The following is a 12,137-nucleotide window of genomic DNA, read 5'->3' as shown; positions in this document are numbered from 1 at the left end:
TATATTACTACTGGCATCACTGTTAAAATGCATAAGGTTCATACAATTTTACTACAGGATAGTGTTACAAACTGGCTGCGGTACCAAGTGGTGTATAACTACTATGGTTAAAAATACTCATTAGGAGAATGACAGTAATTCAACTAAAAGTGACATTTAAGAAAGCACATTACGCAAAAACATTGTACAGACAAGAGACGAAAATGGAGATTCAGTTGGACTTTATTTCATTCCTTTGAGGCGCTGGCATTAACACACATTATAGAAAATAAACTCGGCATCTCTCTCCTTAACAAAACATCTGATGTCATGACAAACGGAATGGAGGCAATTCAGTTCTCCACATTTTCAGAGCCGGGACAAAATGGTCTGACAAGGTCTGGGTCTGACAAGGTTTCAAACCCACTTACAAAACATACTTTTCAAAAATGCCATGGCTATGAAATACTGTCGATGGTGGTGGTTCTCACTACCTTTCACATTTTAAGGTCAACATAAGCATCCCATGACTGTAATCAAAAGTGACATTTCTTGGCCTAAGAGTTGCCTTCACTGAGGCTAAATAACTAGGGAGCCAACATCCAGCATCAACGAGGGTACTCCAGAGCCAGACATGAACAAAAGACAGGGCTCTTGAGTACTGCAGAGGCTTTAGAAGAGCAAAAACACAATGGTCCCTTCTCTGCTGGTGCTTCACATTAATGCTGAGGCCAGCCAAAGAGTCAATCGGACAGCTTGAGAGAGACCACAACTTAAAAAGAAAACAAAAAGTGAATGAGTGATCCCTCAAATTTTAGATATCTGTCTTTTATGAAATAATGTGCTGAGGCTTTACCATAGCCGTACCGAAAACACAGTTGCAGCTGTAACATCTGTTACAAAACAAAGGAAAAACAGCAAGTCCTTTCAAAGTGCAACTGCGCTTCAAAAAGTCTGAAAAGGAATTGCTGCAATTCCTCATAACCACCACTTATCGTTGGTAATGACCATCCCCTGTGACTGCTCCCACTTACTCTCAGGCCCAACATTAATGGTACTTTTTTCTCTCAGTAGACAAAGATGGGATTGGGGCCTGAGCAGAAAAACAAATCACAAGACAGCTAAGTGGATGGGTGTTAAGATTAAGGCACTTTGGAGTGTAGAAGATACTGAATGATTGAACAAGTTGACTGGTTTCAGCAAAATGACATTTTGGGAGTCTTGGCATCAAAAAGTAGTTGCTATGTCGACTAAGGCCCCTCAACCTGTCAGGTTCACATAAAATCATTGATAACCTAAAGACCTGAGAAGATGCTGCCTGGTGCTATAGCTTGGAAGGGATCCATGAAATACAACAATTACATAGTAAACCGACTAACCCTCATTATTGAGTCTGTGCTTTGACAAAATGAACCATGTATAGTGTCACTGACATTACACAGTCACCTTTAAGTATCGTATTTGTGCAGTAAACACTTGACTATAAAAAAAGTATCAAGTTCATCGTCAACAACATTGTTTTGTGCCCTTTGTACTGCAGCATCATGGCAGCCTTCTTTCAGACAGCCTTCAGAGCAAAAGTGGTCATTTTGGTTTCTGGAGTCTTCTATATTCTATTCTACTTTCTTTAATTATCTGGCTTATTCTTCAGCTTTGGTTTTCTCTTTAGCCATCTGCTCAAAGGCATGTCTGCATGAGGTGAACATGACTGGTGGAAAGGGCCTCATCTGCACAGCATGGACGTGACCTTGGCTGAATCATTCGAGTCCATCTTTGATTTCACATTTCTCTTACATCAAACCACAATAAAAAGTTAATGATAATTTCCCTCCAGTGTAGTTAGAGGCTAAGGTAAAGACAGACTTCAGCGATTCAGCCCAAGTCACAGGTTACAGTGATATCACTGGCAGCATGGCAGAAGGCCAGACTGACTAACAGTTGGCAGTTTCAGTGTGAAACATGCCAGTTGACCAGCATGTGCTGTAAACTATGCCGAGATAGAACTGACCACTGCTGTAAACTAAAACTGGAAATAAAAAGGAATTAAAAAATAGACCATTTTGATGGCAAAGTGGAGGACAGAAATCTTCACTTGGAATCTTGTCTGATGTGTAGCCGACAATATGTGTGATGAATGCTAGGCGCCACGTTTCTCCTGAAAAACAAAACAAGAGTTGAGTTAGGAATTCTGATCACAACCACGTGAATGACTCATTGCTCAAGCAACCCTGCAGTCGAGACAGCTGGCTCTGTGTGCTGCGTCCAAATCCATGTTGACTGCTGTTCTAAGGCCTGAGGAAGACAACGCTTATCCTTTCACCTTTAAATCCTGTAAAACCTCTGCTAATCTACTTGATGAAAGAGGATGCCATCTATCAACAGGACTGTGGCAGTGTTTACTCTCCTTCAAGCCTGACTGCTCAGATGATGTGTGTGTTTCCCTCATTATGATCTATCCTAATATGCCCAGAAAAAATGCGACCGACCGACATACCAACCAACTGTCTCGAATCTGAACTAGGACTTAAACAAACAAGTTAAAAATTTAAAAAGAATAGTCCACACAAGTCAAATTTTTGGTCAAAGTAAAGTGTTTTACCCTTCTGGATACCACGTCACTTCATCCTACCTTTTGTTATTAACAATCTTAACAGAAACATGTCAGACACCACCGTTTGTTCTCTAAAACCTTACGCTCTCTTATGCTCCCCCACCCCATCTGTGAGAAGAACTGACCATTAATTCAGGCTGCTCCCAGTTCCTTGTGTTTGACCCCTGCGTCGATGCCATCATCGTCTGGGTCCACAGAGTGAAACTCTGCCACATACAGGCTCTTGTCAATGCTGCCTGGGATGGGCTTAATGTCAGTAACCAGCTGGTCCTCGATGCCCTTCAGGTTGAAGCGGTCCTCTGAAGTGATCAGGTTGATGGCCAGTCCCAGGTGACCAAAACGCCCTAAGGAGAAAAGAGAAAGGCTGCGTTATAAAGTGTAGACTGAGTGTGCCAGAGTTGTGAGAGTTTGCATATGGGTCTTTCCTCACCTGATCTGCCAATGCGGTGCAAGTAGGTCTCGGCGCTTTTGGGGAAGTCAAAATTGATGACCACGTTCACCGCCTGGATGTCAATACCCCTAGTGAATAGGTCTGAGAGAAAGCAAGTACATAAACAGTTAACCAACTAGTCAACCATTACTAATCAACCATTAATAATCAGTCTCAGATTTTTACATTTCCAATGCCCTTCACCCACCTGTGCAGACCAGGTTTCTGCACAATCCATTCCTGAAGTCGTGGAACACGCGGTTCCTGTACTCCTGCATCATCTTTGCATGGATGTAGAAGCAGGAGTAGCCCAGTTGGGTGATCTTCTTAGCCAGGAGCTCAACCCTCTGCGTGGAATTACAGAAGATGATCGACTGGTTGATCTGAAGCTGTAAGAAGAGAAATATACATGCGATCAGACAGGTAATTGAAGCACTGGACTCACATACACAAAGGATATCAAGTGCCCTAGACCCTCTGTGTCTCTGATATCCCATGTGGGTCTACACAAGCTGCACTCACCCTGGAAAAGAGCGTGTTGAGGCAGTGGACCTTCTGACGCTCAGTCACGTACGCGTAGTACTGAGTGATGCCCTTCAGGGTCAGCTCCTCCATCAAGTTGATCTCATACGGCTTCTGCAGGTGCTTGGACTGGACAAGACATACATGCTTTCATAGTGTGCTCTAATGACAAACACTGACAGATTTAAATTATTTAGGAAATAATTTAAGGACATTTAAATGAAACTGTGCAGGGATGTTTAGGGGGTATTTGTACCCTAAAAAAAATAAAAAAAATCTTTGCAACACTTCAGAAAAAACCGACAAGATCAAAATCTACCATTGGGATTCATAAGAGTATCAGAATTTCTTTGTGTTCTCACCATGAATTTTTGCACGCTGATGGGGAAGGTGGCAGAGTAAAGCAGGATCTGACGGCCTTTGGGCAAGAAACTGATAATATCTTCAATCAGGACTACAAAGTCCTGGGACAGCAGCTTGTCTGCCTGAATACAGGGATAGATAAGAGATAGAGGGTGTCAAAAGTGGCAGGCTGTTGAGCAACCTTAATGTTTAAATAGTTAACGAGAAGCGATTTACTAAAAAAATAAATAAAAAAATAAAAAAATAAAAAGGGGCCACGCTCACCTCATCCATCACCATCATTTGGGTTTTATCCACCTTGGCCACACCCTTCTTGATCAGGTCAAGGATCCTGCCTGGTGTGGCTATCACCACATGCACTAAGAGGAGGATGAGGGGAGGCAGAAAGCACATCGTGTCAACTTCCATAGAGAAGAGTTGTGCAATATAATACATGCTGGTAAGACACCTCCTGGACATAGTTAAACTGAGGTCAACAGAAGTGCATGTCATTCAGCCAAGCTTTGACTAGTGCTGCCATGATACCAAAATTGAACTTTGGTACAAATACCAGCAAAAGCACACAACGAGCATACAAAGAGAGTCACGTCATAAACAACATATTTTACTTGAAATAAACTAATCATAATTTGTATAAGTTGAAGAAATGAAATTATATGATACAGTGGGGACTGGTTCTGCTGCTACTCAAGAACCAGTAAGTACAGTCTTAGCAAATACTAATGTATGTTTGCAAATACTGAGCTGCATGGAAATGGACCTTTCCATCTCGCTCCATATTTAGTGGCATGAACAAAATAACTACCTATTTCATCCAGACGCATGATGTCGTCCCTCAAGTTGGTGCCTCCGGTGGTAGCCATGACCTTGACCCCTCCCAAGTGTTTGCTGACCTGAATGCTGATCTGGCTCACCTGCAGGGCTAACTCTCTTGTGGGCACCATTACTATGGCTGGTTTGAGAAACAGAAATGGAAAGGATTGAGAATAAATGGAGGTGTGACAGCAAAACTGCTCACATAAAAATAAAACTTTATACTCACAAACCAAAAGACACATTCAGGTATATCATCTGGCTTGACAATACCATTTGACGTGTGAGCCATTAGCTCAGATGCAAACAATTCCCATAACATTCAACAAACAAACCCAAATTAATAAAATTATTTGACAAGCAGCAAAAAAAACTCAGTGGCCCTCATTCACAAAGTTATCAGACTAGGTATGTAAACAATTATTATTATTTAGTTACCAATTGGAAATGTAACACTTTTAAAAAGGAAACGAATAGTGTGTTTCTAACATATAAGTTGTGTCAGCAACACACCGCGGCCGTGTCCGGAATGGGATTCTACCACACTAAACATACTACATGTGCCATAGAGTTACATGTTGCATGTAGTGTGTGTATGTAGTGCGAGCAGTAACAGATTCTCAACGCGGCCCAATTGTGTTTAGCACCCGCCATGATTCAGATTCTCCCGTACACTAGTAAATAGCTAATTTCCATAAAAAGTAAAAATTCCCATGTGTTAAAACTGTACGGAAAAAAAGTGACATTACACCTCCTGAACGCACAAGGGCGATATTAAGTAGTAAGTAAGTAAACTCGCTCACGAAAAGCTTGGCTACCGTTGTGTCCACGTTAGCTAGTGACATGAGAAAGTTTCATGAATCAAGTGTCATGGCAAGTGTCTTAGGATAATTTCCGCTGTAGATTCTGCACTCTTGTCGACGATAGCTTGATGAATGAGGGCCATTGTGTGGCCAAGATATGCTGGTCCCTCATGGCACAGCTCCAGTAGAGCACAATACATGTGTGGCAGAATATGGTTTTGTCCATATGCCCTAGATAGCAATGTGGCCAATAGCACATCACATACACACTGAACAGAAGAGACATGTACACTTTGTCTTTTGGATGCTCTAAAATTAGAATAGTTAGGCAGAAGCAGAGGAAACTCATCTCACCCTGGATATGATCCTTCTTCAGGTCTATCCTCTCTAGGAGAGGAATGAGGTAGGCTCCACTTTTCCCTGTGCCGTTCTTGGCCCGGGCCAAAATGTCTCTGCCTGACAAGGCAATTGGGATGCTTTCCTCCTGTTGGCACACAGACAAGCCCAATCAGTACAGTGGGCAGAGTTCACTGGATAAGATTAACTTATTTGAAAACCACCAATCAATCATGAAGTGCTACATGCAAAAGAATTTTCCCTGCCTGCCCCTTACAATCCAGAAATGCTTTTTCTATGCTCATAGCCTATAACAGCCATTCCCAAACTTAAGAATGCCGCAGCCCAATTTGAAATGTGAAAATCTTCCGCTGCCCACCCAACCCTTTAATCACAACTCTGATCAACAAACGAGACTAAGATTTCCCTATATATTTTTTATTTCATAAACAGAACATGTGAACGTGGGCATACGGCAATGCAGTGCAAATTAATAATCCATCCACATACACGTAACAATTTGTAAAGCAACAAAGGTAAGAAATGAACTGCAAATGGTGAATTGTTAAGCCCGTATCCTGGCTGTTTGACACTGTTTGATAATAAAACTCTTATACATAAAATTTCACAATATCCAACCCAATATCAACATGAAGAAAAAACAGACAGAACATATAATTTCTGATGCAGTTATTACAATCCATCACAGCTGGGCTCATTGCCGTGTAATATTCCCAGCGATAGGTACTCACTTGAGTACTTTCTACGAGTCCTTCTTTTTGTTTTCACGGATTCATTTTGATCTTCTGATGATTCGCTTGTGGAGGTTGATTCTCCATTAACAGCTTTCCTTTTGCAACCTGATAGCCACCGCTCCATTTTTACTCTTACCCCGCCAATGATGAGGTATTCCCTCAATTACAATTCCCCGCCAATGACAAGATATAAGTTCCGGCCAGATGAAAAATAGGTCAGATAAATGAAGAATAACACATAATTTAAATCCCACGGCTTTGTTATATTAGTTTAATTACTTTTTTTAATGCAAATATTTAATCATAAATATTTTATGGTAATTTCAAACTTAATTACAAAATTGAAAATTAAAAACGTTTTATTTATTTATTGTAAATGACCTCTCATGGCCCAACTGCAGTACCTTCACGGCCCACCAGGGGGCCGCGGCCCACACTTTGGGAATCACTGGCCTATAATAATGAAAATTTGCGACCACAAAGAAACCTCCAATTCTCCAGTATCTTATTAAGAACAGGTATGACCATAGGCCATTAAGGCTGATTTATGGTTCTGCGTTGAAGTGTCGCCATAGGTATAGGTGCAGAGGCTGCCACCGTAGCTTACATGCACCTCCCTAACAATGTAACTGTGCGTAGGGCGACACAGGCCCATTGAATTTTCTCCTACCTGTAGGCCAGAGGTATTCAGGAGAGTAGGGGTTTCTGGCACAACTTCACCTACTTCCAAGGTGCATGGAGAAGGGAAAAAAGTCTAAAGAGGTCAAAACTCCAGCAACACTTGTAGTATATAGAACAACTTTATTGTTAGACCAACGCGTTTCGGCTTGTGGCCAGTGGTATTCAACCATGTCCCATGGGGGCCAAGTGTATGCCCGTTTTCATTCCAACAACAGACTGCACCAGATGATGAAGGTGAAGGTGTGCTAATCAGTGAAATCACCTGGTGTAGTCTTTGGTTGGAATGAAAACCTGCATACACTCAGTCCTCCATGGCACATAGTTGAATACCCCTGCTGTAAGTGATAAGGTTGATGTCCACCAATAGCCAAGACAACATGGAGCAGATTAGAGACACTGGCTGAGGAGGTTCAAAATATGTTCATTTGTACGACACCTCATTCCCAAATTATAAAGATTAACACGTTATTGAAATTGTGGCGAGAAAAATATCCCAGAACATATATGCAACCGTTTTACAATCTTGGAGAACCAATACTTAGAAGTTCCCATTTGGCAGACGCTTATATCCAAAGCAACGTACATATGAGATTTTAATACAACACAAGCAAGGATCTAGTCTTGAGAGAACAACGAGAGTAAGTGCCATAAAGCTAAGTTCTGGCCCGACAGGACATAGGTGCTATGAGGCAGTAAAAGAGTTTTTTTTTTTTTTTGGATTACATAGTCCATCAGGTGAGAAGGTGTTCACTAGAGAGCTGGGTCTTTAGCCTTTTCTTAAAGATTCAGATGGACTCTGCAGATCAAATGGAGTTTGGTAACTCGTTCCACCACCGAGGAACCACAGAAGAGAAGAGTCTGGCCAGAGACTTCGGGCCTTGTTGTGGTGGCAGCACCAGGTGCCGTTCCTTGGCAGAGCGCAGTGGGTGAGAGGGAGCGTAGACCTGAATGAGGGAGTTCAGGTAGGTAGGAGCCGTTTTGGTTGCTGCTTTGTAGGCGAGCATCAAGGACTTAAAACTTGATGCAGGCAGCAACTGGGAGCCAGTGGAGGGATATGAACAGCGGACTGACATGTGCTCTTTTGGGCTGGTTGAAGACCAGACATGCCGCCACGTTCTAGATCATCTGCAGAGGTTTGAGCGTACATGCCAGGAGCCCTGCCAGTAAGGAGTTGCAGTAGTCAAGGCGTGATATTACAAGCGCCTGTACTAGGAGTTGTGCTGCATGTACAGACAGGTAGGGTCTGATCTTCCTGATGTTGTACAGGGCAAATCGGTATGACCGAGCAACAGAAGCCACATGCTCCTTAAAGGTTAGTTGGTCATCTCATGACACCCAAGTTTCTGGCAGACTTTGCAGGAACGAGCTGAGCTGATTCGAGCTGGATAATGATCTGTTGTTGTACAGAGGGACTGGCTGGGATGACAAGGAGCTCAGTCTTTGACACGTTATCGTCAGCATATGAATGGTATGAAAAGCCATGTGAGTGGATGACTGCACCAAGTGAGGTGGTGTATATTGAAAAGAGAAGGGGTCAAAGCACTGACCCTCGAGGTACCCCCGTGGACAAGCAGTGGGATTTAGACACTTCTCCTCTCCAAGACACTCGAAAGGATCTCCCTGAGAGGTAGGACTCAAATCAGCAGAGAGCAGATCCTGAGAAGCCAAGCTCAGCGAGTGTGGAGAGGAGGATTACTTCCTGTGTTGCACAGTAAAATCCTTGTGGCCAAGATTAATTATCACCAGGACCTATGAGCATATAGAAGATAATTCTGGAACCTTAAGAGGCTGGCAGGTCTGAGCTCTATTGGCAATATTTACCTGGATTGGGGAGGGCTTCTCCCATCCCATTTCAAAGATTCCCATCAGCAGTTCCCGCTTCAGGCAGTAGTCCTCAAACTCATTCCCCTTGGTTGACGTCACATCCTGGGAGATGCAGAGCAGAAAGAAATCTCAAGAGGTGGAAGTGTCAAAAAGCAGTTTTATGAACAATGAATCCAAACGAGTACTGTCTTCTATTGATAATATAGTTAACTTACCGAGGTTCTCAATCTAGTGTCTTTTGGGGGCAGATGCAGGCACTTCTTCCAGTCATCACCAAATCTGGTTGGAGGAGTTTGCATTGTCAAGACTAGGCCTACACTTAATAACACACACACACACACAGGCAACTAAGAGCCATATTAAAAAGGGAGAATGCTACCCATTTACAATAGTAAAATATGTCTCTCAATCCTTCGAGGAGTACTGGAATCATAAGCAAAGAGTTTGAATCAGCCAGAACTGCCAGGCCCAGCTGGGTAGGGTCACATGAACAGCTTATTTACCTTGGATGCCAATTTGGCATGGCCCCTTTTCAGTACAATGCAATGTCAGTGGACATTTGGATCTGAGACGTGAACCTGGCATCTTGAAAAAAAAACAGAGCTTATTTGAGTGTGCCCATCTGAAAGGGCCAACAATGCAGTGTCAACTGACACCGTTGGGCCTGGCAATTCCAGCTCTGGAACCAATACAAACATTATACCTATGATCACAGTACCCCCCCAAAGGGTAAAGTCAGACAGACATATTTTACTACTGAAAATGGGCAGCATTCCCCTTTAAGTGAAAGGGTCAGGGGAATTTGTGGAACCAGTATCTTACTTGATGCCCCCACTGGTCTGGGGAATGCTGCTTCCTTTCTGGTGGGCACCGAGTTGCTGGGCAGCTGCATGGGGTCCTGATTGTAGGCCAGCTGGCTTGGGCTGTCCTCTGAGCTGCCCGTTTGCTGGCTTGTTCAATCCCATCATGGATGTTGGGTTTGCTGTTCTTGCTGTAGCCATGGCTTCTCAACAGCTTAACTTTTATTCACTCACAGTGTGTAAAGATTTGTTTTTACTTTCCTTTTATGTTTTGTTACTCCACTTCCCTCACTTGGTTCTTAATGCCCTCTTGTGTAAAAATATCTCTAAAATGTGAAAAACTAAAAACGTTTGCTTCTAGTTTTCCTATTTAAAGAATGTAATGTGTACACAACCCTACGTTCAGACCTCTTGAAAAGAAGAGCCCAACGTATGAATTCTGTCTATTTACAAGACAACTCTCCAAAAAGGGAGAAATTAACATTCATATGAATAAATAGATCATATATCTGTCCAAAACATAAACTTATTTTTTTTTCTTGTAATTTGTCTGTCTTAAAGTAGTCTTATCCTTGCTGTAGTCTTAATCTTACTAGATTTTCTTCTTTCTCTTTTCTCTAAGTATCTTGGCTTTTAAAGTCCAAGTGCTATATATTTTTTACATTCAAATTGGCTGGTAGCAAAATATGGTCCGCTGAGCCAAGTCACATTGATTATTCCTATGATTTGTATCTTTAACACTGTAGAGTCTCTCAACTTGTTTGCTGATGCTCAATACTGGCTCAAAGAAAAATCACTCCAAGGGTCTTTGCTGTTACATTGACAGTCTTTAAATGTCTATAGTTGTCTTGTTCCAGTCCCCGTGTCTTCCGCAGTAACGTCAGAAGTTGAGATGGCAGTCTGCAACTGCTATGGGAATTTTTGTTCAACGCAAAATCCAGGTTACCTGCCAGGCAATGAACAGAAACATGGCTATTTTGAACACTTGCAGGCGAATAGTAACAGCACAGTTAAAATAGCTGTAAACCCAAGCTGTCTAAAACGGACCAGAAATCAATAATATGACTATGCATTGGCCCTGGTTTTCTTTTCAAACAACGCCACGTTTAGCTAAGCCACCTAACTACTGCAGCAATTACCCGGCAAAACGACATCCTTGATTTGTTTTAGTTAGTTGGTTAGTTTATGTTTGGTGCCAGCAAGTTCTGTCAAATAACGTGAACCGATTTTAACCATGAATAAATTGTGAGGATAAAACTGTATGACAAGAACTGGCTATCAACAACAAACTTTGGCTGTGACGCTTTGTTGTGAACACGCCGCCCGGCTTGGGTTGCCTCGGATGGCTAACGTAGCCAAAGAAGCGAGCTAAAAACAAGCATCCTGCTATCGCTACAACCGCCGGTGTTTGAATTCGATTAGCTAATAATCTAAATTTAACCGTAGTACTATTTTGCTAAACAGCATGGCAAGGAAAGCCGACAATCAAAGTGTTTTAGTCTTTTGTCTGTCCTTTCAGGGGCCACTTTGCTGTTGCTGGTGTTAGCTAGATTAGCTTGCTAACAGTTAGCAAGCCTGGCAGCAGCGTCCAAACTTCTTGCCTGGAAACGTGGCTACAACTACAGTTTAGCTGGCAAGCTAATTCTTGTCCCGAGTTTGCGCTCGGCCACCTAGCCAGCTAGTGAGTCCGCCGTTTAAAACTCTCGATCGAGATACACTGCGCACAAAAGTATCTATCTTCGGATATCCACATCGCACCTGTTACTTTTACTGTATTCAACCCGATCAAACAAAAGATTCGGTATATGTTAGCAAGCTAACGTTAGCTTAGCATGTGTCTGCTAACATTAACGGCAACGTTAGCTGTTAACTAATACGCTTGAGAATTGTGACTTTTTAACCAGTCGGAGGAAAACTGTTACCTTCAGTTAGTTACATTCATCCGAAGTCTTCACCGCTGTGACGTTACTTATAGTTTCTCAAAGCTGTTTGAATTTATTTTGGTAATACACTCGCTCTTTCGAGAAATCCAACGAGTTGTCACTCTTGTCTTTTGTCTCTTCTTTCAGAAAATTGACAATTCAACATGGCCGCGCACTCGTTTTTGGGCTGGCTGCTTGCTCCGAAGACCACGAACTGTCCAATCACAGCCACGCTTTCAAATTCATAACAGTTACTACAGGAAAACTTTGACAAAAGAAAACAAAACGAACCTTGTAG

At 42.4% G+C, this 12,137-nt stretch overlaps 1 protein-coding gene across 2 annotated transcripts; it reads right to left on the bottom strand.

Moving 5' to 3' along the window:
• Positions 1-204: 204 nt before the first annotated feature.
• Positions 205-11,978, bottom strand: ddx61 (DEAD (Asp-Glu-Ala-Asp) box helicase 61). 2 transcript variants are annotated; one of them, XM_071532772.1, is made up of 13 exons: positions 11,840-11,978; positions 9,940-10,863; positions 9,333-9,396; positions 9,115-9,219; positions 5,876-6,005; positions 4,711-4,857; positions 4,170-4,264; positions 3,905-4,027; positions 3,543-3,671; positions 3,229-3,409; positions 3,021-3,122; positions 2,716-2,934; positions 205-2,134 (listed from the first exon to the last, which is right to left on the bottom strand). In XM_071532772.1, exons 2-12 carry the CDS (start codon positions 10,116-10,118, stop codon positions 2,723-2,725), a joined length of 1,467 nt encoding a protein of 488 aa, XP_071388873.1. In that variant the 5' UTR covers positions 10,119-10,863; positions 11,840-11,978; the 3' UTR covers positions 205-2,134; positions 2,716-2,722. The 2 variants fall into 2 exon arrangements, with proteins under 2 accessions (XP_071388873.1, XP_071388874.1); XM_071532773.1 differs by having other exon boundaries at positions 5,876-6,002.
• Between the last annotated feature and the right edge of the window lie 159 nt (positions 11,979-12,137).

This window comes from Centroberyx affinis, unplaced genomic scaffold (assembly GCF_046629955.1).
Source record: "Centroberyx affinis isolate AG114_WGS23_722 - 3 ecotype Tasmania unplaced genomic scaffold, CSIRO-AGI_Caff_v1 ptg002243l_1, whole genome shotgun sequence".
Classification (NCBI taxonomy): domain Eukaryota; kingdom Metazoa; phylum Chordata; class Actinopteri; order Beryciformes; family Berycidae; genus Centroberyx; species Centroberyx affinis.
This window is presented reverse-complemented; position numbering and strand designations above follow the sequence as displayed.

Coding starts and splice junctions, on each gene's coding strand:
- ddx61 (XM_071532772.1), bottom strand. CDS start 10,118: ATGGCTACAGCAAGAACAGCAAACCCAACATCCATGATGGGATTGAAC. Junction 4,265..4,710: donor CATGCGTCTGGATGAAATAG/GTAGTTATTTTG, acceptor TCCTCCTCTTAG/TGCATGTGGTGATAGCCACA. Junction 2,935..3,020: donor GCACCGCATTGGCAGATCAG/GTGAGGAAAGAC, acceptor TTTTCTCCTTAG/GGCGTTTTGGTCACCTGGGA.